The sequence below is a fragment of the Saimiri boliviensis genome, chromosome 17 (genome assembly GCF_048565385.1).
Source record: "Saimiri boliviensis isolate mSaiBol1 chromosome 17, mSaiBol1.pri, whole genome shotgun sequence".
Lineage (NCBI taxonomy): Eukaryota > Metazoa > Chordata > Mammalia > Primates > Cebidae > Saimiri > Saimiri boliviensis.
Window position 1 is genome coordinate 70,359,211 of NC_133465.1, and position 22,575 is coordinate 70,381,785.

Consider the following 22,575-nt stretch of genomic DNA (forward strand, 5'->3'; position numbering starts at 1 on the left):
GACAACAATAGCGTCGTCTGTCGGTACATGTGGGGGTCTCCAGGACCCCAAAGACCCAGGGCCCACGCCGTTCAGTCCCGCTAGGAAAGGCGTGACATCTATGCGTTCCCCACACGTCCCCCACCATGCTTCAGTCACCGCTAGATTCCTTATAATGCCAAATACAGCACAAATGGTGTGTAAACAGTTGTGATGCTCCATTATTTTTATTACTTTTTGTTTTGTTTTCGAATATATTTTCAATCTGTGGTTGGTTGAACCATGGATGGAGAGAGCCAACTTAATAAAAATCAGCTTTTAAAAATTAAACCTCAGTGACAGCTAATACATCTCACCCCTCCCTGCAGAGCCAACTGTAATACAAATCCATTTGGAAAACTTAGATGACAGTTGCAGCTAATACATCTCGCCCCCGCTCCCTGCAGTACCCCGCAGAGTGGCAGCGAACTTTCCTGGAGTGTCCTGTGAAACCCTGTGCATCTGTGGCTCCCACATCGTGGGTGAGGCCTGAGCAGCTGTCAGCTTGCGCCCTGTCTGGGCCGCTGGGAGCAGGGAGTCTCCTGCCACGCCAACCCTGGGTTCCGGCTTCCCGGTACTCCTTTGCAGTGACTGTCCCTGCCCCAGGGTCTTGTGAGGAAGGTTCTCATATAAGGCGGCTGTCCCCTCACAGCCCCTTCACCTGACAGCTGAGCCTCGCGGGGAGCTGCTTTAATGCCTCACTCAGCCGTGGAGAGCCCAGGACCCCAGAATAATCAAGGAGAGTGGGTCTTAGCTGGGCAGTCCTGAGCAGGCATCTTACGGGGCCATCCTGTCATTCGTGGTGGAGGGTGTTGTGGACCCCGGCGATAGTGAGCCTCTTCACCAGTGAGGCCGCATCTCCTCCTCACCAGGGCCTGTTGCCGGGGCGAGTTCAAAGTCACATCTCCTAGCCCACCCGCCCGCTCTGCAAAAGAGTGAAGACGCAGCCATCACCGACATCCTTGTGTCGCACAGAGCAGTTCCCAGGAGCCAGCATCCGCTGCGGAAGAGACGGAGAGTTTAGGGAGAGTTCCCACCGAGTCTGGACTGATTTTATGCTTCTGAGACTTGCCTGTGAATCCACACGGCTATTCCAGAGCTGTGCACTCTGAGAGCTGGGAGGCTTCAGTTCTGTGCCAGTGCAAGTGGCACAGGCCACGGCTGAGCAACAGGTGCATCTGTGGCACCCTGGCACTGAAGTCCAGGTGTGCTTGGGCCCAAGGCTCCCAGGACGCCCCCACTGCCTCCCGGGCGCGAGGCTCAAGCACAGGGCTGCCAGGCCCTCGGGGAACGTGTTCCTGGAAGAATGCTTCCTTCGCTTGAAGGATGTAACGTTGCCTTGTGAGGTGAGACATGTCAGCTCCCAGAAGAGCTCCCAGCCTCTCATGATCCACGCCAGCGTGAGCAGCACAGCGGCAGAGCGCGATATCCTGGATGGCGGCCAAGCTCTCGATTGCACACAGCTCCATCCTGGAGACGCTCACTCACTGCAGCATGCTCCCCTCGCGGGGCCTCTTCCGGACCCACGGGCACGAGGCTTCCCTGACCTCTGCACTCACGGTGGGGGTGCACAGCCGGGTGGACACCGGCCGCCATACGTAGCTCTGGAGTAGAGCCCGTCTTGGGCTCACGGAGCGGAGGTCGTAGGTGGAGGTGAGCCGGTGGTCGCAGGCATCTGGAACCCACGCACCCCACTGCCTTTCACACCCTGCCTGCATCTCTGTGGACTTGACCGTGTCATTCCACATGTGCAGCTGTGTTCATGCAGTGACACGGGGTCCTCGGCTGGCTTCCGATGCTTAAGCTCTTCGACAGTCAGGGGGCCACAGTCCAAATCCTTTGAACCTCTATGAACAAGCACTTGCTTCTCAGCAAATTGTCTGGCTTCCCCCAAAATAAAGAAGATGGGGTTCTCTGTGGATGGTTACCCTTTCAACTCCCAGCACCAAGGTCAGGGCCCTGTCTGCCTATGCCCCCAAGGCGAAGCCTGGCAGGTAACTGGTGCTCCTGGCGCCCGCACGTAGGGGAGGCACCACCTGGCCCCGCTCTGCCTTCCATGCTCAGCACCTCTCATCAGCCCAGCCTTTGCTGGACCTGCTGACCCTACAAGGATTGCTGCTTCCCCTCTCAGCCTCTCTGGGTCCTGCGACCCCTGCTCCGTTAGCCTCCTCCCTGGCCTCAGCCAGTGCCGACTGCACCGGGCACCCACAGGGCCCAGTGCCTGCCCCTCCCTTCTGGATTCCAAGCACTCACGGCCCCCACCCCACAATCTCTGATTTGCTTCTGTAGGCTTCCATCGAGTGTCCCCTGAGGCTCCGCGTCCCCATCACCTTCACGTTCTATTTCTCACTGTCTTAGATCTTGTGTACACTCCCCACCCTCACTCCACCCCTCTCTTGCCCAGAAAATGATCCTCCTTCCCCTGCTTTGTGCCTCTTCCACATGCCCAGCCTTCCCGGCCTCCACCTCCCAGCCCTTTGCACACAGGCACCTTCCTGCATCTCCCTGAGACCGCACAGCATCCTGGATGTGGCATGGCTCAAAGGTCTGACAGGTGTGCGTTCACATCCTTCATCCTCTGGGCCGCGCCTTCTTCGGTGACGCTGCGGCGACACCTGCCTGTAGGATTGCTGAGGAATGAGATAGGACCAAGCAGCGGCACCCAGGGAGCCTCAGCCCTTCCCCCCAGGCCCACAACTCACCATTGTTACTTATCAATGAGTCCGGGTCCCTGCTGGGTCCTGCCTTGTCTTTCTTTGTATCTGAGCGTGCAGCACAGGACCTTGCATCAAGTGTTGGGTGAGCTGGGGGAAGCTTAGGGACATCAAGAGGCGCATCAGCCTTTCGCGAAGTCCCAGCAACTCAGAGCAGGGCCAGCACGTGTAGGTGGGAGGAAGAGCTCTCCGGGTCACGGTGCACGGCAGCATGTGCCGAACGTGGGGCAGCGCAGACTCCATGCCACATGCACCACCCCGTGGACCATGGAGGCTTCCGGAAATCGAGGACGCGAGAGCAGATGCTCCTCCCTGATCAGACAGTCCTCCGGGGGTACGGTCATGCCCTCCGATCAGCTGAGGCATTTCAAGGAAAGTTACACCCTTTCCAGCCCAGTTTTCCTTTTAGAAAGATTCAGCCTCAGAAGATAAATTCATGTGATCAAGCCCAGTGCTCAGCCAGGATTCTTGAATCTTGGGACCAGTTGCCAGAATAACAAAATGGCAGCTTCCTGTAACCTCCACGCTTTAAAGCAACAATTCTGATACCAGCGTTAGGTTTTCAGGAAACGAAGACACCTTCCACGTGCCGTTGGCCTCTGTTTTCTACTAAAACGTCCCCCATTTCTCTTCTAGGCGTCTCGTTTAACAGTGTTTACACTCAGATCTGGAGAGTCCTGCTACACCTGGCTGCTGACCCCTACCCGGAGGTCTCGGACCTGGCCATGAAGGTGCTCAACAGCATCGCTTACAAGGTACGTGCCAGGCGCGCTCACCGCCGCGCCCAAGCTTCCGGCGCTCCGTTACCGGTATTCACGCGAGGAACCCCAGGCGTGCCCAGGTCCACACCACGGTTTAGAAAATAAACAAATGAGCGTCAGCAAACATCTTGACCCTGGAGTCGTACAGCACACACCAGACTGTGTGTGCGGCTCCCGTGGGGGCAGGGTGCTGGAGTTCCTGTCCTTGTCGAGGGGATCGGGTGGGGATCCCCACTGCGTTTCAGGAGCCTCCTCCTGTCTGGGTGAGCTACAATGCTGGCCCTTCTTCCGTTTCCTTTCTTTCTTTACTTATTTATTTATAAGAGACAGGGTCTCTCTTGGTTGCCCAGGCTGGTCTTAAACTCCTGGGCTCAAAGGATCCTCCTACCTTGGCCTTGCAAAGTGCTAGGATTACAAGTGTGAGCCACCGTGCCTGTTTTTGGTTTTTTTTTTTTGAGACACAATCTCGGCCGGGCGCGGTGGCTCAAGCCTGTAATCCCAGCACTTTGGGAGGCCGAGGCGGGTGGATCACGAGGTCGAGAGATCGAGACCATCCTGGTCAACATGGTGAAACCCCGTCTCTACTAAAAATACAAAACATTAGTTGGGCATGGTGGCGCGTGCCTGTAATCCCAGCTACTCAGGAGGCTGAGGCTGGAGAATTGCCTGAACCCAGGAGGCGGAGGTTGCGGTGAGCCGAGATCGCGCCATTGCACTCCAGCCTGGGTAACAAGAGCGAAACTCCGTCTCAAAAAAAAAAAAAAGACACAATCTCCCTCTGTCCAGACGAGAATCCATGACCTGATCACAGCTCACGGTGGCCTCCAGCTCCCGGGCTCAAGCAGTCCCCCCACCCAAGTAGCTGGGAAGACAGGTACGCACCACCACACCCAGCTAATTTTTAAATTTCTTGTAGAGTCAGGGTCTCAAAATGTTCCCCAAGCTGGTAACTCCTCAGTTCGAGCGATCCTCCGACCTTGGCCTCCTGAAGTGCTGGGATTCCAGGCGTGAGCCGCCACGCCCAGACTTTCCTTCCGTGTCTGATAGCAGTAATTTTTCACTCATCAGAACCCTTCTGGCTAAGGTTCCTTGTTCACGGCCATTCTAGCTAAAGGGAACTTTTCAAAGAACCAGGCTTTGGCTTCATTGGTTTTTCTCTGTTGTTTGTCTGTTTTCCGTTTTATCGATTGATGCTTTCATCAATAAATCTTGCTTTCTTCTGCTTGCCTTGAGTTTAATTTGCTCTTCTTATCCTAGCTTCTTAAGGTAGAAGCAGAGGTCATGGATTTTAGTCCTTTCTCTTTGGGGACTGTAAACTCTTCTCCGTCCCTTTTGTAGCTCTGAGCATTTGGCCTACTGCCTTCCTGCTGGTTTTTCTCTGCCTCATGGGTCGTCACACTACCCGTGAGCAGGAAAATACTCAGTCGAAGACCCCAGGCCCCCCTGCAGACCTTGGAAACGTTCCCCTCTCCAGCACTCTGCCCTGCAGGCTCTCAGCACCACAGCCTCCCCGGAGCCCTGGTCTCTGTCTCCTGTTCGCTGGAAGCGCTGAGCTCCGCTTCTCTGCACTGCAGCCTGGGACTGCCTGAAACCGCTTGCATGCCGTTTTCGGGACCTGCTGTTTCTTTCCCTTCTCTTGGGGATCCCAGGCCCGCAATACGCAGCACCCAGTGTCTGTAAACAAGTGTTTACGGTATTTTTTTGGTGTTCTAGTTGCTTGTGGATGTTGGATGAGATGACACGCGTGGAATTAGAAGTCGCTCGTGATAGCACTTAGATTTGTTGTAACTTTCTGATAAAATTTCGACAGCCTGCAGAGGCACAGGGAGAGGTCACGCTCTTGCCGTTCCCGCGGTCTTCTCTGTCTTCGTCGGACCCCACCCCGGCGACGGAGTTGTCTTGGGTCTCACACACTGCCAGGGGCTGCAGGGCTGAGGAGCCACAGCTCTCCATCCCTGTCCGTCACTTCTTCCAAATGAACTGTCAACCCCACCTCGCATTTGCCGCGGCCTTCTGGGTCCTGGCCGGCATGCAGCCAGGGTTCCTGCAGCTCCTCAGCTCCTGCTGTTACTACACTTGTGCGGCTTTTGGGTCCTTCAGCTAATTATTTCCTGCTGGCCTAGTTATGCCTCACTCCTGACAGATCGAAATCACCTAGAAGCTGCATCTTCAGTTCTTTTTTTTTTTTTTTCTTGAGACGGAGTATCGGTTGGTCGCCAGGCTGGAGTGCAGTGGCGCAATCTCAGCTCACAGCCATCTCCACCTCCCAGGTTCAAGTGATTCTCCTGCCTCACCCTCCTGAGTAGCTGGGATTACAGGCATGTGCCACCACGCCCAGCTAATTTTCATGTTTTTAGTAGAGACAGGGTTTTACCATGTTGGCCAGGATGGTCTCGATCTCTTGACCTTGTGATCTGCCTGCCTTGGCCTCCCAAAGTGCTGGGATTACAGGCCTGAGTCACCACACCTGGCCTGTTCTTTGTAGTACCACAGATAATAGTCACAGGTAGCCTATTGGCCAACTTGGAAAGATCCACATTGTTTAATTCTGCCCTGGCCTTCCCTCCCCACAGCGGATCCCTCCCGCCGCCTGCACCACTGTGTCCTCACGGCAGACTCTGCCGCTTCCTTCGTCACCGCGTGGTGTGGCGAGCTGCGCAGGCACCTGGCGACGTTCCTTCCCATCAAGTTCCTTTTATGTGTCCCTGGACTATTGAAAATAGCCAGTCAATTAAATTAACGTTTTCATTATGTCGTAGGAAAACTAAGAAAATATATAATCATTTGTTTTTAAACGAAGAATAGGATAAATACAAAAATAAAACTTAGGCTGAGTGCAGTGGCTCACACCTGCAATCCCAGCACTTTGGGAGGCCGAGGCAAGAGGATGGCTTGAGCCCACGTGTTTCAAGACCAGCCTGGGGAACACAGGGAAACCCCATCTCTGCAAAATAGTAACAAGCTAGCCAGGCGTGGTGGCAGGCACCTGTGGTCGCCGCTACCCAGGAGGATGAGGCCGGAGGATCCCTTGAGCCCAGGAGCTCAAGGCGGCAATGAGCTGGGATTGTGCCACTGCACTTCAGCCTGAGTGGCAGAGTGAGACCCTGTCTTTTAAAAAATGTTTAAAAATATATGTCTGTTACGTATTATGGTCTACGTAACAAACATATATTTTTGTGACCAAGAAGGGGAGGCAATAAAGCACTAGGAAGAAAATAAAGAAGAAAACAAAGCCTTAGACTGCCCGAGCACCCCTGAAGAAACCCCCACGGAGCCCCCCAAGCCGAGCAGCAGGTTCCGGGCATCTCAGATGAGCTTAGGCTCTGGGAGGACTGGGACTGAGATTGCCACGTCTGCCTGCCGCGGGTCAGGGAAAATCAGTTCTCGCCACTTAACACTGCCCTTTTAGACTCTAAGTAGCCTCTACCATTTTTAGTTTAAAATTTCAAGGTTGGGTTTCAAATAGTCATTTTCACTAAAATAATTGTAAAAGCTTTTCATGGACATCAGTAAGTGGTTTAAGTTTTTGGAATTTATATTGAAAGAAAGTGAAGGTTGGCGGCGCGCCGTCCCTGCCAGCAGCTCTCTCGCACCGGAGTGTCTGGGGCCTCGTCTCTTCTCTTGGAGACACAGGACTCTGTGGCCGTGGCCTCCTCGCTCTGTCCTGACTGCTCACGTGGAGCCAGGGCTCTTTAGGAGCTTCGATCGCTTTCCCCAATTAGCTTAGCTTCTTGGGCTTTTTGGTCATGATTAAATCGGTATTCAACCTATTCAAGTTTATTCTTCAGTGGCTTTTGTGTGTTTAGCCTTACTAAAAAATTAGCCTGAATTATTTTAAACCGTAATCCCAGTGCCCAATCTTGAAATACAAGGACTGTTAGGTGCATTCCTGTGGACCTGGCCTCCAGCTGATGAACGGCGCCTCCTAGGAAGCTCTCGAGTGTGCATAGCACAGAAGCCACTGCTCTCTGCTCTGCGGCTCACATCCCAGCACAGCCCCCGCAACCCGGGCCCTTTTGGATTGTGTGTGGCATGTAGTCTGGCCGGACAGCCTGCCCCCCGCCACCCGTGGTAAGGCAGTTAGGCATCTTGTGTGTACCTTTCATGTTGGGGTATAGCAACTAGAATGCAGGGCCTTGTGCTGTCTGATCGAGTCCCAGGAACCCCCATAAAAGTGGCATTTGCCTTCTGTGCCTGCTTTGCTGTTCTAGAATAGCACACAGACCCCAAGGCACATGGCCATCACTCCAGCAGACATACCACAGCCAGGGGTAGAGACCAGAGTCAAGAAAAGGCCTCAGCTAGAGACCTCGCTATGCATAGCACAAGGCAGTGTGTGTGTGTGTGTGTGTGTGTGTGTGTGTGTGTGTATGCGCACGCATGTCTGAGTGTGTGTCTGAGCGTGCGTAAGTGTGTGTGGGTTTAACAGTAAACATTGCTACTAAAGCATTTGGAAGCATAAATCTTTCTTGTCTTCATTTTCATTTCAAGAAATGCCTTGTTTTCCTGCTCTAGGAACTGAAGGGATTATATTTCATTTTACAGAGTAACGAGCCTATTTTAGATATTTAACTCTGAAGCCAAATTTTTGTTCATCAGAGTCTAAAACAGCCTTATTACTATGGAATGCCCCATAGAATTCTATATTCAAATATAGCAATTGCCACGAGCTCTGTATGAGAGAACCCACACAGCTCCAGAGCTCTGCTCTGATTTCATGTATTTATGATGCATTTCTGTTTTCATTCCGGGCTCGGGGTTTTCATTTTGCTTTTAGTTTTCTTTTCTCTTGGTTTGGTTTTGGGGTGTTTGTTGTTTCTGAGAAGGGGTCTTGCTCTGTCACCCAGGCTGGAGTTCAGTGGTCCACTCATGGCTCACTGCAGCCTCAACCTCCTAGGCTGAAGCAATCCTCCCACCTCAGCCTCCGAAGTAGCTGGGACTACAGGGGCGCACCACCACGCTTAGCTACTTTTTGTATTTTCTGCAGAGATGGGGTGTCATTATATTGCCTAGGCTGGTCTCAGACTCCTGGGCTCAAGTGATTCACCCACATTGCCCTCTCAAAATGCCAGGATTACAGGCATGAGCCACCGCACCTGGCCTGCTTTTAGTTGTTTTTTTTTTTTCTGTTTGTTTGTTTGTTTTTGTTGTTGTTGTTGTTGTTTGAGATGGAGTTTCACTCGTTACCCAGGCTGGATCGCGCTCGGCTCACCGCAACCTCCGCCTCCTGGGTTCAGGCAATTCTCCTGCCTCAGCCTCCCGAGTAGCTGGGATTACAGGCACGTGCCACCATGCCCAGCTAATTTTTTGTATTTGTAGTAGAGACGGGGTTTCACCATGTTGACCAGGATGGTCTCGATCTCTCGACCTCGTGATCCACCCGCCTCGGCCTCCCAAAGTGCTGGGATGACAGGCGTGAGCCACCGCGCCCGGCCTGCTTTTAGTTTTTTTAAAGGAAAATTTCAGGCTACGTAGGATTAGAAAGAAGAGACCGACGCCCCTCAGGAGGCTGCCTGTGGCCCCAGCAGCGCTCGCCTCAGTGGTTTTAGGACAACAACAAAGAACCTTCAAGCCTCAGGCGGTCGCCTGCCAGGGCGTGCGTGCTCATGATCACTGCTTATGTTATTATTTATAAGAAAACGTATGAGCAGAAATGTACAGACTCACCTAGAAGCATCACTGCAGCCTTTTGAAGCTGTGAAGAGTGTGTGTGTGTGTGTGTGTGTGTGTGTGCGCGCGCGCGCACGCATGCATGCAGGCAGAAATCAGTGCACTTAATGAAAGGTCAGATTGATGCCAAGGGCAGCCTATCTTGGAGTGGTTGCTGCCATGATGCCAGCTACAGCTAGCTGGGGAGGCACAGCCAGGGCCACGTGCTCCGTGCAACTGGCAGGATCCAGGAACAGGCGGAATCCCCACCCCCTTCCAAGCTGGCAGAGCGGGAGCCTCATGCTCCTCAGGTGCAGCTGCAGCTGCCCAGCCACAGCTCTGGACCCAGGCTGTGCTCTTGGGGGCAGGGAGCAGGCAGGAGCCCCACCCTCCCAGGCACAGTTGCAGCCACCTAGCCGTGGCTCCAGACCCGGCATCTCTGTGCTCTGAGGGGCCCAGGAAGCACCCCTAAACCCACAGGCTTAGAAGTGCCTGCTTCTGCTGCCCAACCTCTCCCTGCTCCTGATACCCACTTCAGTCTTGGAGCAGAGTTGAGGCTGAGCCCTGACGCTGTCACAACCTGCCAGCTGTGCACACACTTGGGGCAATGCTGACATGCCAGCCGCTTGCTGCCTCAGCCTCCTCCAGACTTTGGGCACCAATGAGCCTAGGAGGGAGGCCAAGCATGGGGACTGAGGCTAGTTTGGCACTGGCCTGCAGGTGCCCCTCAGCACAATCAGCCTGGGTGCCATGGATGATGGCAGGAGGCAGACAGGCTCCTGGGCAGAAAGGGGCAGGTCCCCAGTGAAGGGCCACCTTCAAGCCAGGGATAGCCTGAAGCCTGGGGGCTGGGCTGATGGACCAGAATGGGAACTCATGGTGCTTTTTCCGAGCCCACCCATGGCTGCCCATGAACCAGTCAGCACACACTTCCTCCCCTGTGAAGCCATAAAACCCTGGACTCAGCCAGACTCAAGGAGATGATGGATGACCGGCCTGCGGAGAGGAGCTACCCACTCCAGGGTCTCCTCTCTGCAGAGAGCTGAACATTCATCAGGACAACCGGCCTGCGGAGAGGAGCTGCCCACTGCCCGTCAGGATGAACTCCCTGTGGAGAGGAGCTACCGACTGTGGGTCTCCTCTGAGCTGTTCCGTTGCTCAGCAAAGCTTCTCTTCACCTTGCTCGCCCTCCATTTGTCTACGTACCTCATTCTTCCTGGACGCGGGACAAGAACTTGGGACCTGCCAAATAGCAGAGCTACAAGAGCTATAACAAAAACGGAGCTGGAACGTACCCCTTGCTTGCCACGTTGCAGACGACAAGAAGGAGAGAAGAGCTGCCACCCTCCAGGGAACCCAGACCTAGGAGCTCCCCAAGATAGGGCTGTGACACCCTCTCTGGGGCTCTGTAGTTCCTGGCATCTCCAAGCTTCCAGGTGCCACTGCATTCCCCAGTGCCAGCTGTGGAAGCTGCTTATAGTACACCTGGTGCAGCCACAGCCTTGCAGGGAGCTGGCCCCCATGCCACGCCTGGGGCTGCCCATCCTGCCGCAGCCAGCATGCGTGCTGTGCACAGTGCACAGGCCCCACACTCTCACACCCCTCATTGCTCTGCCTGGCTTGCCTTTGCCAGGTGTGAGATTCAGGCCAGTAGTGTGAGCCAAGCGCAGCCTGCCAGGCTGAAGGGGTGGAAGAAGCCCAGCAGGCTGAAGTCAAAACTCAGGCAAAGGCACCACCAGCCACAGGAGTTTCTGGCTGGTGAAGTGACACCCCAAGGATCTCATGACATTCGTGACTGATAAAGAAAATAAAGATCAGCTAGGTGTGGTCGCTCACACCTATAATCCCAGGACTTTGGGGTGCTGAAGCAGGCAGATCACAGGAGTTCAAGACCAGCCTGCCCAACAGTCTCTACTAAAAATACAAAAACTAACTGGGTGTGGTAATGCACTCCTGTAGTCCCAGCTACTCAGGAAGCTGCAGCACAAGAATCACTGGAACCCAGGAGGCAGAGGTTGCAGTGAGCCGAAATCGCACCACTGCACTCCAGCCTGGGAAAGAGTCCGTCTCAAAAAAATAAAGAGAATAAAGAAAAGAAAATTGGAAATACCCAGGAAAGCTTATTCCAAAGCACCGAACATCCTAAGCCTGATGCCTGGCCTCATGCTTTTGTAGTGTGAGTTACCTTTGGATAGGTTTCTTTTTCTTTTTTTTTTTTTTTTAAGACAGATTTTTCACTCTGTCACCCATGCTGGAGTGCAGTGGTGCAGTCTTGGCTCACTGCAACCTCCATCTCCCGGATTCAAGCAATTCTCCTGCCTTAGCCTCCGGAGTAGCTGGGATTACAGGCACCTGTCACCATACCCGGCTAGTTTTTGTATTTTTAGTAGAGATGGGGTTTCACCATGTTGGCCAGGCTGGTCTTGAACTCCTGACCTCAAGTCATCCACCTACCTCAGCCTCCCAAAGTGCTGGGATTACAGGCGTGAGCCAGTGCACCCGGCCATGGGTAGATTTCTTTTAAAATAGCACTGTCATGCCGGAATTTTCTCCCCTCCTACTTGACAGCGTCTCTTAGAACCCAGAGAGCCGGTCTATTCTCTGTTCTCTCAAGCTGCCTGAATCGTAAGGACTTCTTAATTCAGCATGTTTACAATTAGCCTGTAGACCAAAGTAGTTCTGCAGTTGCTGAAATTCTCTTTACCTCTGAAATTTCTCTTCCAGTGATCTCAGCTGATAGGCATGTAGATACTCTGATTTCCTTCTCATCTCATCACACAGAAGTTCCTTAACTGAGTTGCCGTCACCCCTGCCTCCAGAACCACACCTCTCTGAAGCCATCGGGCTCTCTCCCAATTCAGGGCCCCTCGGAATCGTGAGCCCAACCTCCGACCCCTGAAGGCCATGCTACCCATCCCGCCCCTGCCTGGTTTCAGAGGTGGCCCTGCTGCGTGGAAGTGTCCACCTGCCTCGCTCTCACCAGGCCACGGGCGTGCACGCCCTCTGCGTCCTCGGCAAGCGTTCGCCTCACCTGTCTTCTCAGTTCCCACACCTCCACCCACAGGAGGAATGCTCAGAACTGTGGGAAGAGCCACCCCAGGAATGTGGCATGCCAGCAGCACCAATGAGCGTGAGCAGCCTGGCACACACGCCGCAGCTTCGGCCTGAAAGCGCTTCATGAGTGTGCTCAGCCCCTTCACTAGGGTAGCATCAGCCTGGACTAGCGGAGCTACAGAATGAGACGTGGCTGCCCAACACCCAACACTTCGAGCCATGCTGCCCAACACCAGCCCACGGGCCCCTGCCCAGCTAGAGCAGAAGCGCCCCTGGAGAGCCCGTCCAGACGGAGATGCCCTGTTCTACCCCGGAGGTGCAGACTCCATGCTCTGTGGTAGCAGCTGGGAATGTGTTCTCACACACTCTACTGTGCAGCGGCTGCCCCCACAGGCACCCCTACGGGGGTTCATAACCACAAGGGACTTGGGTGGCTCTTGGGACCTGGGGCTCCTTCAGGCAGGGACGGCACCAGCTTTGCCCTGAGCCCCCGTTCTAGCTTTGCTAGCTTTCAGCTGGTGACTTCATGCCTCTCAGCTTGCATTTCCCCGTCTATTAAAGCGGATCAGTGTATGGCCCCCCACCCTGCCAGGGCTGTTGTCAGAAGTACAGAGCCCCACCCCCGTCCCCGTGCCGGGCCTGTGCAGAGGGCTCCGTACAGCGAGCTGCACTGCCAGCATTCGTGTCTGCGTCACCGTCAGCTCCTTGGCCATCTTGCCATCCTCTGTGGGAAAGGGCCACGGCAGCTCCGGGAGAGCCTTCAGGAGGAAGGGCGCTGGTGGACCAAGCCACCTCGGCCTCCCTGGACGGGGAGTTCTCTTCTGCAGCACCTGGGACCGAGAGCACCGTGACCGCAGGTGACACTTCCTTCAGGCTTGGTTTGTAACTGATGGGCAGCTGGTTAGTTACCACGTTGCTTTAACTGAATAACGCCTAGGACTTACTTTTCCAAAAGAAAAATTTGTCTGATTTATCTAGGAAATGCGGTTTGCGGAAACATGACTTCGAGAAATAGCAGCACACGCTTTTACAGGTGTTTCTTCCCCTCAGCCAAGCAGCCGGCAGTCTCTGCGTTATTCTTAGACCAAAAGGGCCTCTGGATAATCCTCTGGGAATCCCTTTTTAAGAGTTTCTCACACTTGCATCCAGATCCTCGATATAAAATTAACAGGAACATTTCTTAAATACTCCGCTTCCTCCCAAGATAGAGCAGCCAGAAGCTGACGCTGGCATCCTCAGCCCTGGCTGTGTCAAGATCCAGTGGGAAAATTCACTGTCCAAGTCTCTGAAATGTACGGTATTTTTATCTGCGTTGGATCAGACATCCCATGTCCTTGTGAGGTGGCGCTCCCGGAACATGGGTCTCATTCCAGTCCCCGCTCCCCGAGCTGCGCACAGGCAAGGATGGGTGGGGGACACCCACGGCTCCATCTCCAGAGTGTTTATGTTTATGCCGGGCCCAGAGACTGTCTGCGCTGAGAATTCGACTGTGAGCAAAGGCGTCTTTGCCACTGCTGCAGGTTGGCTTGGGAAGTGGAAGACAGGCCCTGCCTTGTAGCCAGGACCTTGACCCTCTCACAGCTGCCGTCCTCTCTGGACTCAGGCCCCATAGAGGGAGTGTTTGCACACCCTGGACTTCTGCAGGCTGCGAGTGAGCCGGGGTCCCGGGGGAGTACATGCTGAGAAGGGCACTGGGTCCTGGAGGCAGCCAGGGCCCTCTGAGGCTGCAGGCCACACTCGCCCGCCGGCGTGCGTCTCCAAACCCAGCCTCTGCCAGCGCCATGCCTTCTGTGTTCACCCTTCCTGGTGCTGCGCTCTCTAAGATGATGGCGGGGGCCATGCAGAAAGGACCCACCCTGGTCCTCCTCTGCCCCCGCCCCAGCTGCGCCCGAAGCCCCTGCTCACTGAGCTCCCCATCCTCACACCCTCACCACAGGCAGGCCGGTCGGCAGGTCACCTCCCTGAGGGACGTGCCGCTCACATCCAGAGCCTCCGCCCCCACCCAGCACAGTGAATGCTGAGTAGATGTTTGTTGATCAAGTAGGAAGTGCTCGGCTAGAGAACGCTCCCGCCACGCCCTGTGGTCTCTGCACTAATCCCAGAGGCTCTCCTGCGCCGGGAGTGTGCCCATCTCTCACAGGATTTCCAGCAGTGGGGGAAAGTTAGTTTTGCGACAGCAGACATGTGAAAGCAGGATGGTCTCATCTTACCCCAGGGGCTGCATGAATTCATGCCACAGGCTGGATCCGTTCCCTTCCCAGAAGGGTGGGCAGAACAGAGGGTTCATCAGGAGCCACAGTCTCCCGTGGGTGCTTCTGTGCAGGGTGGCAGGGATGGGTGCTGCACAGACCCCGGGCAGCTGAGCAGGACGCCTGGGGGCTCCTGAGTCACCAGCCCCAGCCCAGCAGCGCTCGTGAGCATCTGAGCGTGTGTGGGTTTTGCTGAAGGCTCCATTTCAACTCCAGAAGTTTGTCTTCCCCGTCACCTCCCACGGTTTTTCCAGACATTCTGAGAAGGCACATGTTAAGTTTAGAGTGGAAAAGTTTCTCTTCTCTTTTTAGACTTTTGAAGGGATCATATGTCTCTCAGGTTTTGTGGGGTGGTTTTGTGTGTCTGGGGCAAGCCGAATAGTTTAATATCAAAACAAAACAAGCTCAGAAAGAGCATGTATCACTCTTGTAATTTAAAAAATAGGAACATTGCTTGAAGACTAGCTGTGGCTCCGTTTCCTTGCTCTTTGCGTTTTGAGGGGAGGAGCAGTGGGGGAAACGCCAGTGACACCTGAGGGAAGTCTTTAGGATGGTTTTGTCTTCCTTGGTTTTCTGTTGGCTGAATTGCAGGTACAAGGTTCCTAACTTCTAAGTGAATGATTAAAAGCAGTGAGGCAGTGCAGGGCCCCGTGTGGACGCGAGCCCGCAGGATGGGGTTCTGGCTGGCTGGAGCACAGCCTGGCGTGCGCCGGCCGGCGTTCAGGGGACAGCTTGTGCCCACAGGATCAGTGGACGCCTGCACGGAGCAGCTGGCCCTGTCCTCCCGACACAGGAGGCTGTGCCGGCACCATCAGGCCCCTTCTGAACACACACAGCCTCTGGGACCCAGAACCCAGCAGGACCTGCGGCGCCACACTGCGCATTGCGCTCAGAACAAAGCAGCCCCGGAGCACCCAGGCCGTCGTGAGGTCCTGTCGGCAGACAGCAGCGTGCTCTGGCCTCCAGAGCCACAGAAAACCCTATTTAAAAATCAAAGCAAAACCACTTCCTCCCTTTGTGCCAGGGCTCAAGCTGGCACAAAGCTTTTTCCGTGGTAGAATTTCACGTCCTGCAGGAGCCTCCAGCCACAGAGCCCAGGGTCTCAGCTTCATCCGCAGACAGCTGCATTGAAGGAGTTGTTTGGAGCCTCATGCTGCCCACTAGGCTGTGCCAGCTGTGCACCACCCTGCTTCCCACCCAACAGGAGCGCCACCCCTCCCCCGCCAGCGCCCACTCCTCCTGCGGGCAGCCGCCCCTCCCCCGCCAGCGCCCTCTCCCCAGGGCAGATTGTGGCCACATCTGTCCTGGAGATGAAGGTGTCTGTTCCGTGCAGCGTGCCCGGCGCTACCTGTACATGCCCGTGGGGAGGGACCCCCGCAGCCCCTCAACCAGGAGAGTGTTCAGGGCAGTCGAGTTCCAGGCCCCGTCGCAGCCCGTTTTGCCACGGGAGAGAACCCGAGCCCCCTGCCATTATTCCCTGACTCTCCTGTGCCCTGGGCGGCTTCGTGGCCTCCTGAGGAACATGGGGGGCCTCGGGCTGCTAGCAGTTTTCCACCCCGTGCTCACCAGCCAGGTCCCTGACCCTCCAGGAACATCACTGCCACCCGGCTCTGGAAAGAGCATGGATGGCGGATTCCTCCCCAGGCCTCAACTCGCAGCCTCTGACCCGAGAGCTGAGGCATTGGGGGAATTAGACTCAAAGCCGGAGCGGTGCGGAGGCCCAGCCTCAGGCCGGGGGAGGACGCCGAGGCTGCCCGGGAGCCGCCTCCCAGCAGGGAAGGTGAGGAAGGCGGGCCACTGTCCTCAGAGGCGTCAGGCCCGTACCCTCTCAGGAGCCTCGGGCAGAACTTCCTCCCCAGATACCCTGGTCCACACAGCCATGCCAGCCTTGCCCACCAGGTGCCAGTCCTGGAAGAGGAAAGAATGTCCCTTGAGCTCCAGGGTTGCATTTGGGGGAAATCCAGCTGACGCCTTCCGTTGGTGTTGGCGGCCCCTCACCCAAGGCCTCTTCTGCGGCTCTGAAGCAGCTCCACGCAGCCGTCAGCCTCACTTTGTATGGCAGCCTCCATGGAGCATGTCCGATCTGACCTTCACGCCAGTGCCTTTGCCTCTAGGCCACCGTGAACACCCGGCCACAGCGCATCCTGGACACCTCCTCCCTCACGCAGTCGGCCCCCGCCAGCCCCACCAACAAGGGCGTGCACATCCACCAAGCAGGGTAAGTGCCACTCACTCAGCCCGTGGTCTGTAGTGGTGGCTGGGGTCCCACGAGCTAGGCTCTCCCTGAGCCTCCTCCTCCTCCTCCCCCGCCCTGGCTTGCTTCATCCCCTTCTCCCTCCCTAACATGCATTCTTTCCCACTTCTTCCCCACACACCCCACACCTGCTTGATCTGAGCCCTGCCTTGAGCTCTTCCCCATCTTGAGGAACCCTTCCTTTGCACATAGTCGCAGCAAAAGTTGAACTAAGCCTGCTGTCTATGGCCTTTCAGAGTCCATAAGAGGGCATCTGGATCTCCAAGTCAGAGACTGTAAGAGGATCTAGATCTCAGAATCAGGATCCATTAGAGGGTCTAGATCTCCGGCTCAGAGTCCATAGGAGGATCTAGATCTCCAGGTCAGAGTCCATAAGAGGGTCTAGATCTCCGGGTCAGAGTCTGTACGAGGGTCTAGATCTCCAGGTCAGAGTCTATAAGAGGATCTAGATCTCCGGGTGAGAGTCGGTAAAAAGGGTCTAGATCTCCAGGTCAGTGTCCATTAATCCAAGTCAGTGTCTGTTAAGAGGATCTAGATCTCAGAGTCAGGATCCATTAAGAGGATCTAGATCTCTGAGTCGGTATCTGTTAAGAGGATCTAGATTTCCGGGTCAGAGTCCGTAAGAGGCTCTAGATCTCTTGGTCAGAGTCCGTAAGAGGATCTAGATCTCCGGGTCAGAGTCTGTAAGAGGATCTAGATCTCTGAGTCAGAGTCCATAAGAGGATCTAGGTCTCCGGTTCAGAATCCGTAAGAGGATCTAGATCTCCGAGTCAGAGTCCGTAAGAGGATCTAGATCTCCGGGTCAGAGTCTGTTAAGAGGATCTAGATCTCTGAGTCAGAGTTTTTAAGAGAATCCAGATCTCCGATTCAGAGTCCGTAAGAGGGTCTAGATCTCCGGATTAGAGTTCCTAAGAGGGGATCCAGTTCTCTGAGTAGGCGACCAACAGGTGTTTGCACCTCAGGACATGGCACTATTGTTTGTGACCTCAGGAGTTCCAGCCCACCCAGCTCTGATGTGGGTTTGTCCTGCCCGTGCGTCCTCCTGGGCACTGGAGTTCAGTGAAGGACGACCCTGTCCCCTGCCAGGCAGGCAGCTGAGCAGCATGGACTTGGCACCAGCAGCTGGGGTTTGGGAGTCACAATGGCATGCCGCACGGCAGAGGGCGGCCTGGGCCCTGGCGGCACCTGGGAGGGCGTGGGTGGCACAGGAATTTGTTCCACGCTGCCTCTCAAAGCTCCAGACTCTGCAGAGAATGCAGTGTGTGTTTCTCCCCCAATGCCAGGGGCTCCCCTCCGGCGTCCAGCACCAGCAGCTCCAGCCTGACCAGTGACGTGGCCAAGCAGCCGGTCAGCCGAGACCTGCCTTCTGGCCGGCCGGGCACCACAGCCCCCGGGGGAGCGCAGTACACCCCTCACTCCCACCAGTTCCCCCGGACACGGAAGATGTTCGACAAGGGCCCAGACCAGGTACGGAGCCCCGGCTGCCTGGTGATCTGGACCCTGAGCATTGCTTCTCAGATGGGGGTGCGCGGCCTCGGCCACAGGCTGCTCACGCCACTGCGGGACAGGGTGGGTCTGTGGGCCGCTCTCTGCCTTTTCAGATCCAGGCGCCGGCCCTCGCTGGCGCTCCCCTCTGCCTGCACTCTGCAGGAGCGTTGCCGGGTGTGTCCTGGTTCTCCAACCGTGGTTCTGGGTTCACCATTCTTGGATGTCCCATGTAACAAAACAGGAGCCTGGAGTTCCCCGGCGCTCCCCTTCCTGGGTGTCCAGCACTCTGTGTCCCCCTCGGGGGCAGCTGCGCCACAGAGCATGTATTCTGTTAACATCCAGGTACACTGCTGCATACGTAGGTACGCTCTCTTTGCCTTTAAAGTTGAAAAAGAAACTTCTGGAAAGAGGAACGCGTGCTTAGATTTGCTGGGGGTGTGAGAGCAGCGTGAGCCCGCGGGTAGTCTGGAGACCTCGGCTGTCTCGTCCAGGTGTTGCTGCTTTGTCAGTTTAGGGCACCGGGGCTCAGGAAGGTGGCTCAGGGCGCACCCGCACCCCGGCTGCTCTGGGTGCAACAGTCTGAGAGCTCAGCAGTGGGGTCCGGGGCTCACGTGATGACCCAGTGATTTTGAAAGAAGTTGGCGGCTTCCTTGCAGGTGACTTGGGGCCTGCATGGCCATGTTGGGTAGAAGGGCCATCACGGCAGGAGTGGGCAGGTCCCCAGGGGTGCCACTCAGCCCTGGCCCACCTGGACTTTCCATGCCTCGGCAGAGGAGGAGCGAGAACCACCACTGAGCCCCACGTGCAGGCTCAGCCTCCGGGCCAGGCCCCACGTGCAGGGTCAGTCCCCAGGCCAGGCCCCACGTGCAGGGTCAGCCCCCGGGCCGGGCCCCACGTTCAGGGTCAGCCCCCGGGCCAGGCCCCACATGCAGGGTCAGCCTCCGGGTTAGGCCCTGGTGGGGGCAGGAGGCCACCGCAGTCCTGGGGAGCAGCGTCCCCGGCACGTGCAGCTTCCCCACCTGCCCCCGCCCCGGCCACGGCTCTCACTGTGAAGCCAGAGCAGCTGCCCGGGGGTGGGGGAATTTGCCTCTCACTGCATCTGCCCTGAGATGATGGGGAGCTCCCTGGGCCAAGACATGGCGTGAAAGACGCCAGCACGCCCACCCCATGCTCATGGCACGGTACCGAAGACCCCTGGTGCTTGGCCTCACTGCATGAACACACGTGACTCTGACAGCCCTGGCTGCCACAGGTCCCACGGCAGGAAACACCCAGAGCTCAGTCCTCACAGCAGCTCCACGTCCTCTTTCTCCGGTGGCCGGGAGCCCTAGCCAGCCTGCACAGCTGCACCCCACCCAGGCTGCGTCACACGGGAGTCCCCGCTCAGCCTGGTGTCATAGGGCTATTGGGGGAGCCTTCCTGGGGCCAAGTGGCAGAGGCTTTTTGGAGTTGATGCACTGGTGCACACGGACCCCCATGGCACCGTCTAAACAGCCAGCATTGGCTTGGGAGCTGTGCTGGGTCAGCCCTGGGGGTGGTGCGCAGACACCGCTCACTTTACAGCCTGGGACCCTCAATCCCCGGCCAGCCGCTCAGGGGTTCTCGGTCACCAGGATATGGAACGTGAGCAGAGTGCAGAAGCTCCGGCCTTAGGGGCAGCCCGGTGCTCCCGGCAACGCCTCCGTCCCCTGTGGGAGTTCTTTCGAGCTCAGGAGTGGCATGACTGACTGATGTTTCTTTTTCCTTCCAACCCTCCTACTCACCAAACCCCGAAGACGGCGGATGACGCGGATGATGCTGCCGGACACAAAAGCTTCGTCTCCGCCGCCGTGCAGACAGGGTTCTGTGACTGGAGCGCCCGCTATTTCGCCCAGCCTGTCATGAAGGTGCGTACGGGCAGAGGGTTCAAAGCCAAGTCCTGGCCAACGTGTGTCCCTCCCACCTCATTACCCAAGGCTCGGGGCTGTGGGAGCATCACTGTGGTTGTGGTTGTGGTTGTGGTCGTGGTGTTCACGGTTAAGGTTAAGGTAGAACCACGAAAGAAACAGACTTCATTTACCTTCCTGTGGCCAATAAAAAGAAAAAGGCTGCCTCGTTGGAGCGTGCCGCAGTGACAGGTGACACTTCCCCGTGACTGACAAGGTCACAGCAGGCCTTGCACTCCCTCACGGTGAGGATCGCGAGAGGCCCGTCCGCAGGCCACGCTTGGGCGGCTCAGAGGTTTGGGCCTCCGGCTTCCGAGCCCAGCGCATTCGGGGTTACACCGCAAGACCGTCTCTGAGGCTCAACCCTCACACAGCCCTAAGCAGCGCCATGTGCTGTGGGGGCGGCGCCTACGTCCCCACGGGCTGGGGCAGGGGGCGGCTCTGGGCCTCTGTGGGGAGCGGGTGGGAGCTGCTTTCTCAACACAGTTCCGGAGTTCATCTCTACCGAGGTCCAGCAGGGACCTGTGTAGATTTTCTAGAAATCTAAAGTGCATTCTGAGAAAACCTTCCTCTTCCCTCATAAATAATTGACAACTGAAACTCACAGCTTATTCCTGATTGTATGTCAAGCTCGTGTCTTAGTGTATCTCAGTGAATGGTATTTGGCCCCCAGGACAGCTCAACTCCTGTGTTCCTGTCCTCATAGTGAATACTGATTTCTGTTCATCAAAACGCAGAATCATCAGGCAGCCCCTGAGGCAGGCAGGTTGTAAAAAGCTACTGAGCCCCCTTACTGCAAACGAGAGGAGTTCGCATCCCACTTCTCAGATGCGCCTGGGTGTCTGTGCCTGGCCTCACTGACAGCATCTGGCCAGTGAGCATCAGACGCCTTAGTAGCCACCTGCTTCAACCCGGCCGTGACGCTGCTCAAATACTCTGGAGAAAATAATCCAGACACATGACTTCTGTGTTCTTTATAAGAATGAAAATTGAGATTCACTTAAATGTCCACATAGGGTGAATAGTTAAAAAGTTATGAAATATTTGGTGAGATATTATTGGGGCTGTTGAAAAGTCAAACATGAAAACTAGTGTCCTGAGGAAGTGCTCATGATGACATTCCTTAATCGGAAAAAAACGCGGGCCCGGAGCCCGGATCTGCAGAACGGCCATAGCTGCAGTTCCCATGCGCGGAACGCTGTGCACAGGATGAAGACCGGAAGGGCCCGCTCCTAACTTGAGATTCTCAGACGCCGCCGCCGCCGCAGCGACACTGAATCTGGGCTGCTTTGGTGTCTGCTCTGCAGTTTCTACACTAAGCATGAGGCCCCTGTAGAGTCTGGGGAAGGGCATTAAAGAAACAAGCCCCAGGATATCCCTGAGGCGGGTGGGTTCAATCCAGGTCAGCAGGCCTGACTCCCGTGCGGGTGGCGCAAGGCTGGCGTCCCCTGCAGACAGAGGGAAGGGCCTCTTCCCATCACACGGATGCCTCCGGTCAGGAAGGAAGGAGTCAGCAGACCCTGGCATGGGAGGCAGCAAGCAGGCGCCACCCAAGCTCTGAGCGAGCCGGAGCTGGAGGAGGCTGGACACTGCGCAGGGGTGCCAGGCCGTCCTGTGGAACTGCGGCAGTCGGTTTAAATGGAATTCAGTCTGACATTAACAAGCCTGGTTTCCTCGATGCGGTCTCGCGCTAAAGGCAGATGAGGTCAGGTGATAAAGAAACCCACATCTTCCGCTCTCCCTGTTGCTGGAATGGCGGTGGCTGTAAATTGTGCTGATTTCTTGGTATGCTCACGAGAGGCTTTTCTTGAAGTCCTTGAAAAATGCCTGTCCTCAGTCACCTATTCTGTGAGGAGGAGGAATGGCGGAGATCATCCAGCTCACTGCTATTGCGGTCGTGGGGTTCACGGTGAAGGTTAAGGTAGAACCACAAAAGAAACAGACTTCATGTACCTTCCTGTCAGCAGACAAAAAGAAAAAGCCTGCCTCGTCGGAGCGTGCCGCTGTGCGTGTGTGTGTCTGTATATGTCTGGGTGGTGCATGTGTGTCTGTGTGTGTGCTTCTGTGAGTGTCTGTGTGTATGTCTGTGTGTGTGTTTCTGTGTGTCCCTGTGTGTCTGTGTGTTTCTGTGTTTCCCTGTATGTGCGTGTATTTCTGTCTGTCCCTGTGTGTCTGTGCATGTGTGCTTCTGTGTGTCCATGTGTGTGTGTGTTTCTGTGTCCCTGTATGTGTGTCTGTGTGTGTGTGCTTCTGTGTCCCTGTGTGTATGTGTGTGTTTCTGTGTGTCCCTGTGTCTATGTGTTTCTGTGCCCCTGTGTGTGTGTCTGCGTGTGTGTGCTTCTGTGTCCCTGCGTGTGTGCCTGTGTGCGCTTTTGTGTGTGTCTGTGTGTGTCCCCGTGTGTGTGTGTCTATTCGTTCCAGTGAGTGCAAGCCCCAAGCTGGCTCTCCTCTCCTTCAGGTCAG

The 22,575-nt window shown here is 55.9% G+C and overlaps 1 protein-coding gene across 3 annotated transcripts in view; it reads left to right on the forward strand.

Annotated features, from left to right (window-relative positions):
• RPTOR (regulatory associated protein of MTOR complex 1) overlaps positions 1-22,575 on the forward strand; it is a 411,960-nt gene that overhangs the window by 354,488 nt on the left and 34,897 nt on the right. For all 3 annotated transcript variants that reach the window (XM_039476184.2, XM_003931661.4, XM_074389042.1), the window contains 4 exons: positions 3,369-3,487; positions 16,560-16,663; positions 17,983-18,166; positions 19,963-20,073. In XM_039476184.2, the coding sequence (XP_039332118.1) occupies positions 3,369-3,487; positions 16,560-16,663; positions 17,983-18,166; positions 19,963-20,073 (518 nt within the window). The remainder of the gene's footprint in view (positions 1-3,368; positions 3,488-16,559; positions 16,664-17,982; positions 18,167-19,962; positions 20,074-22,575) is intronic.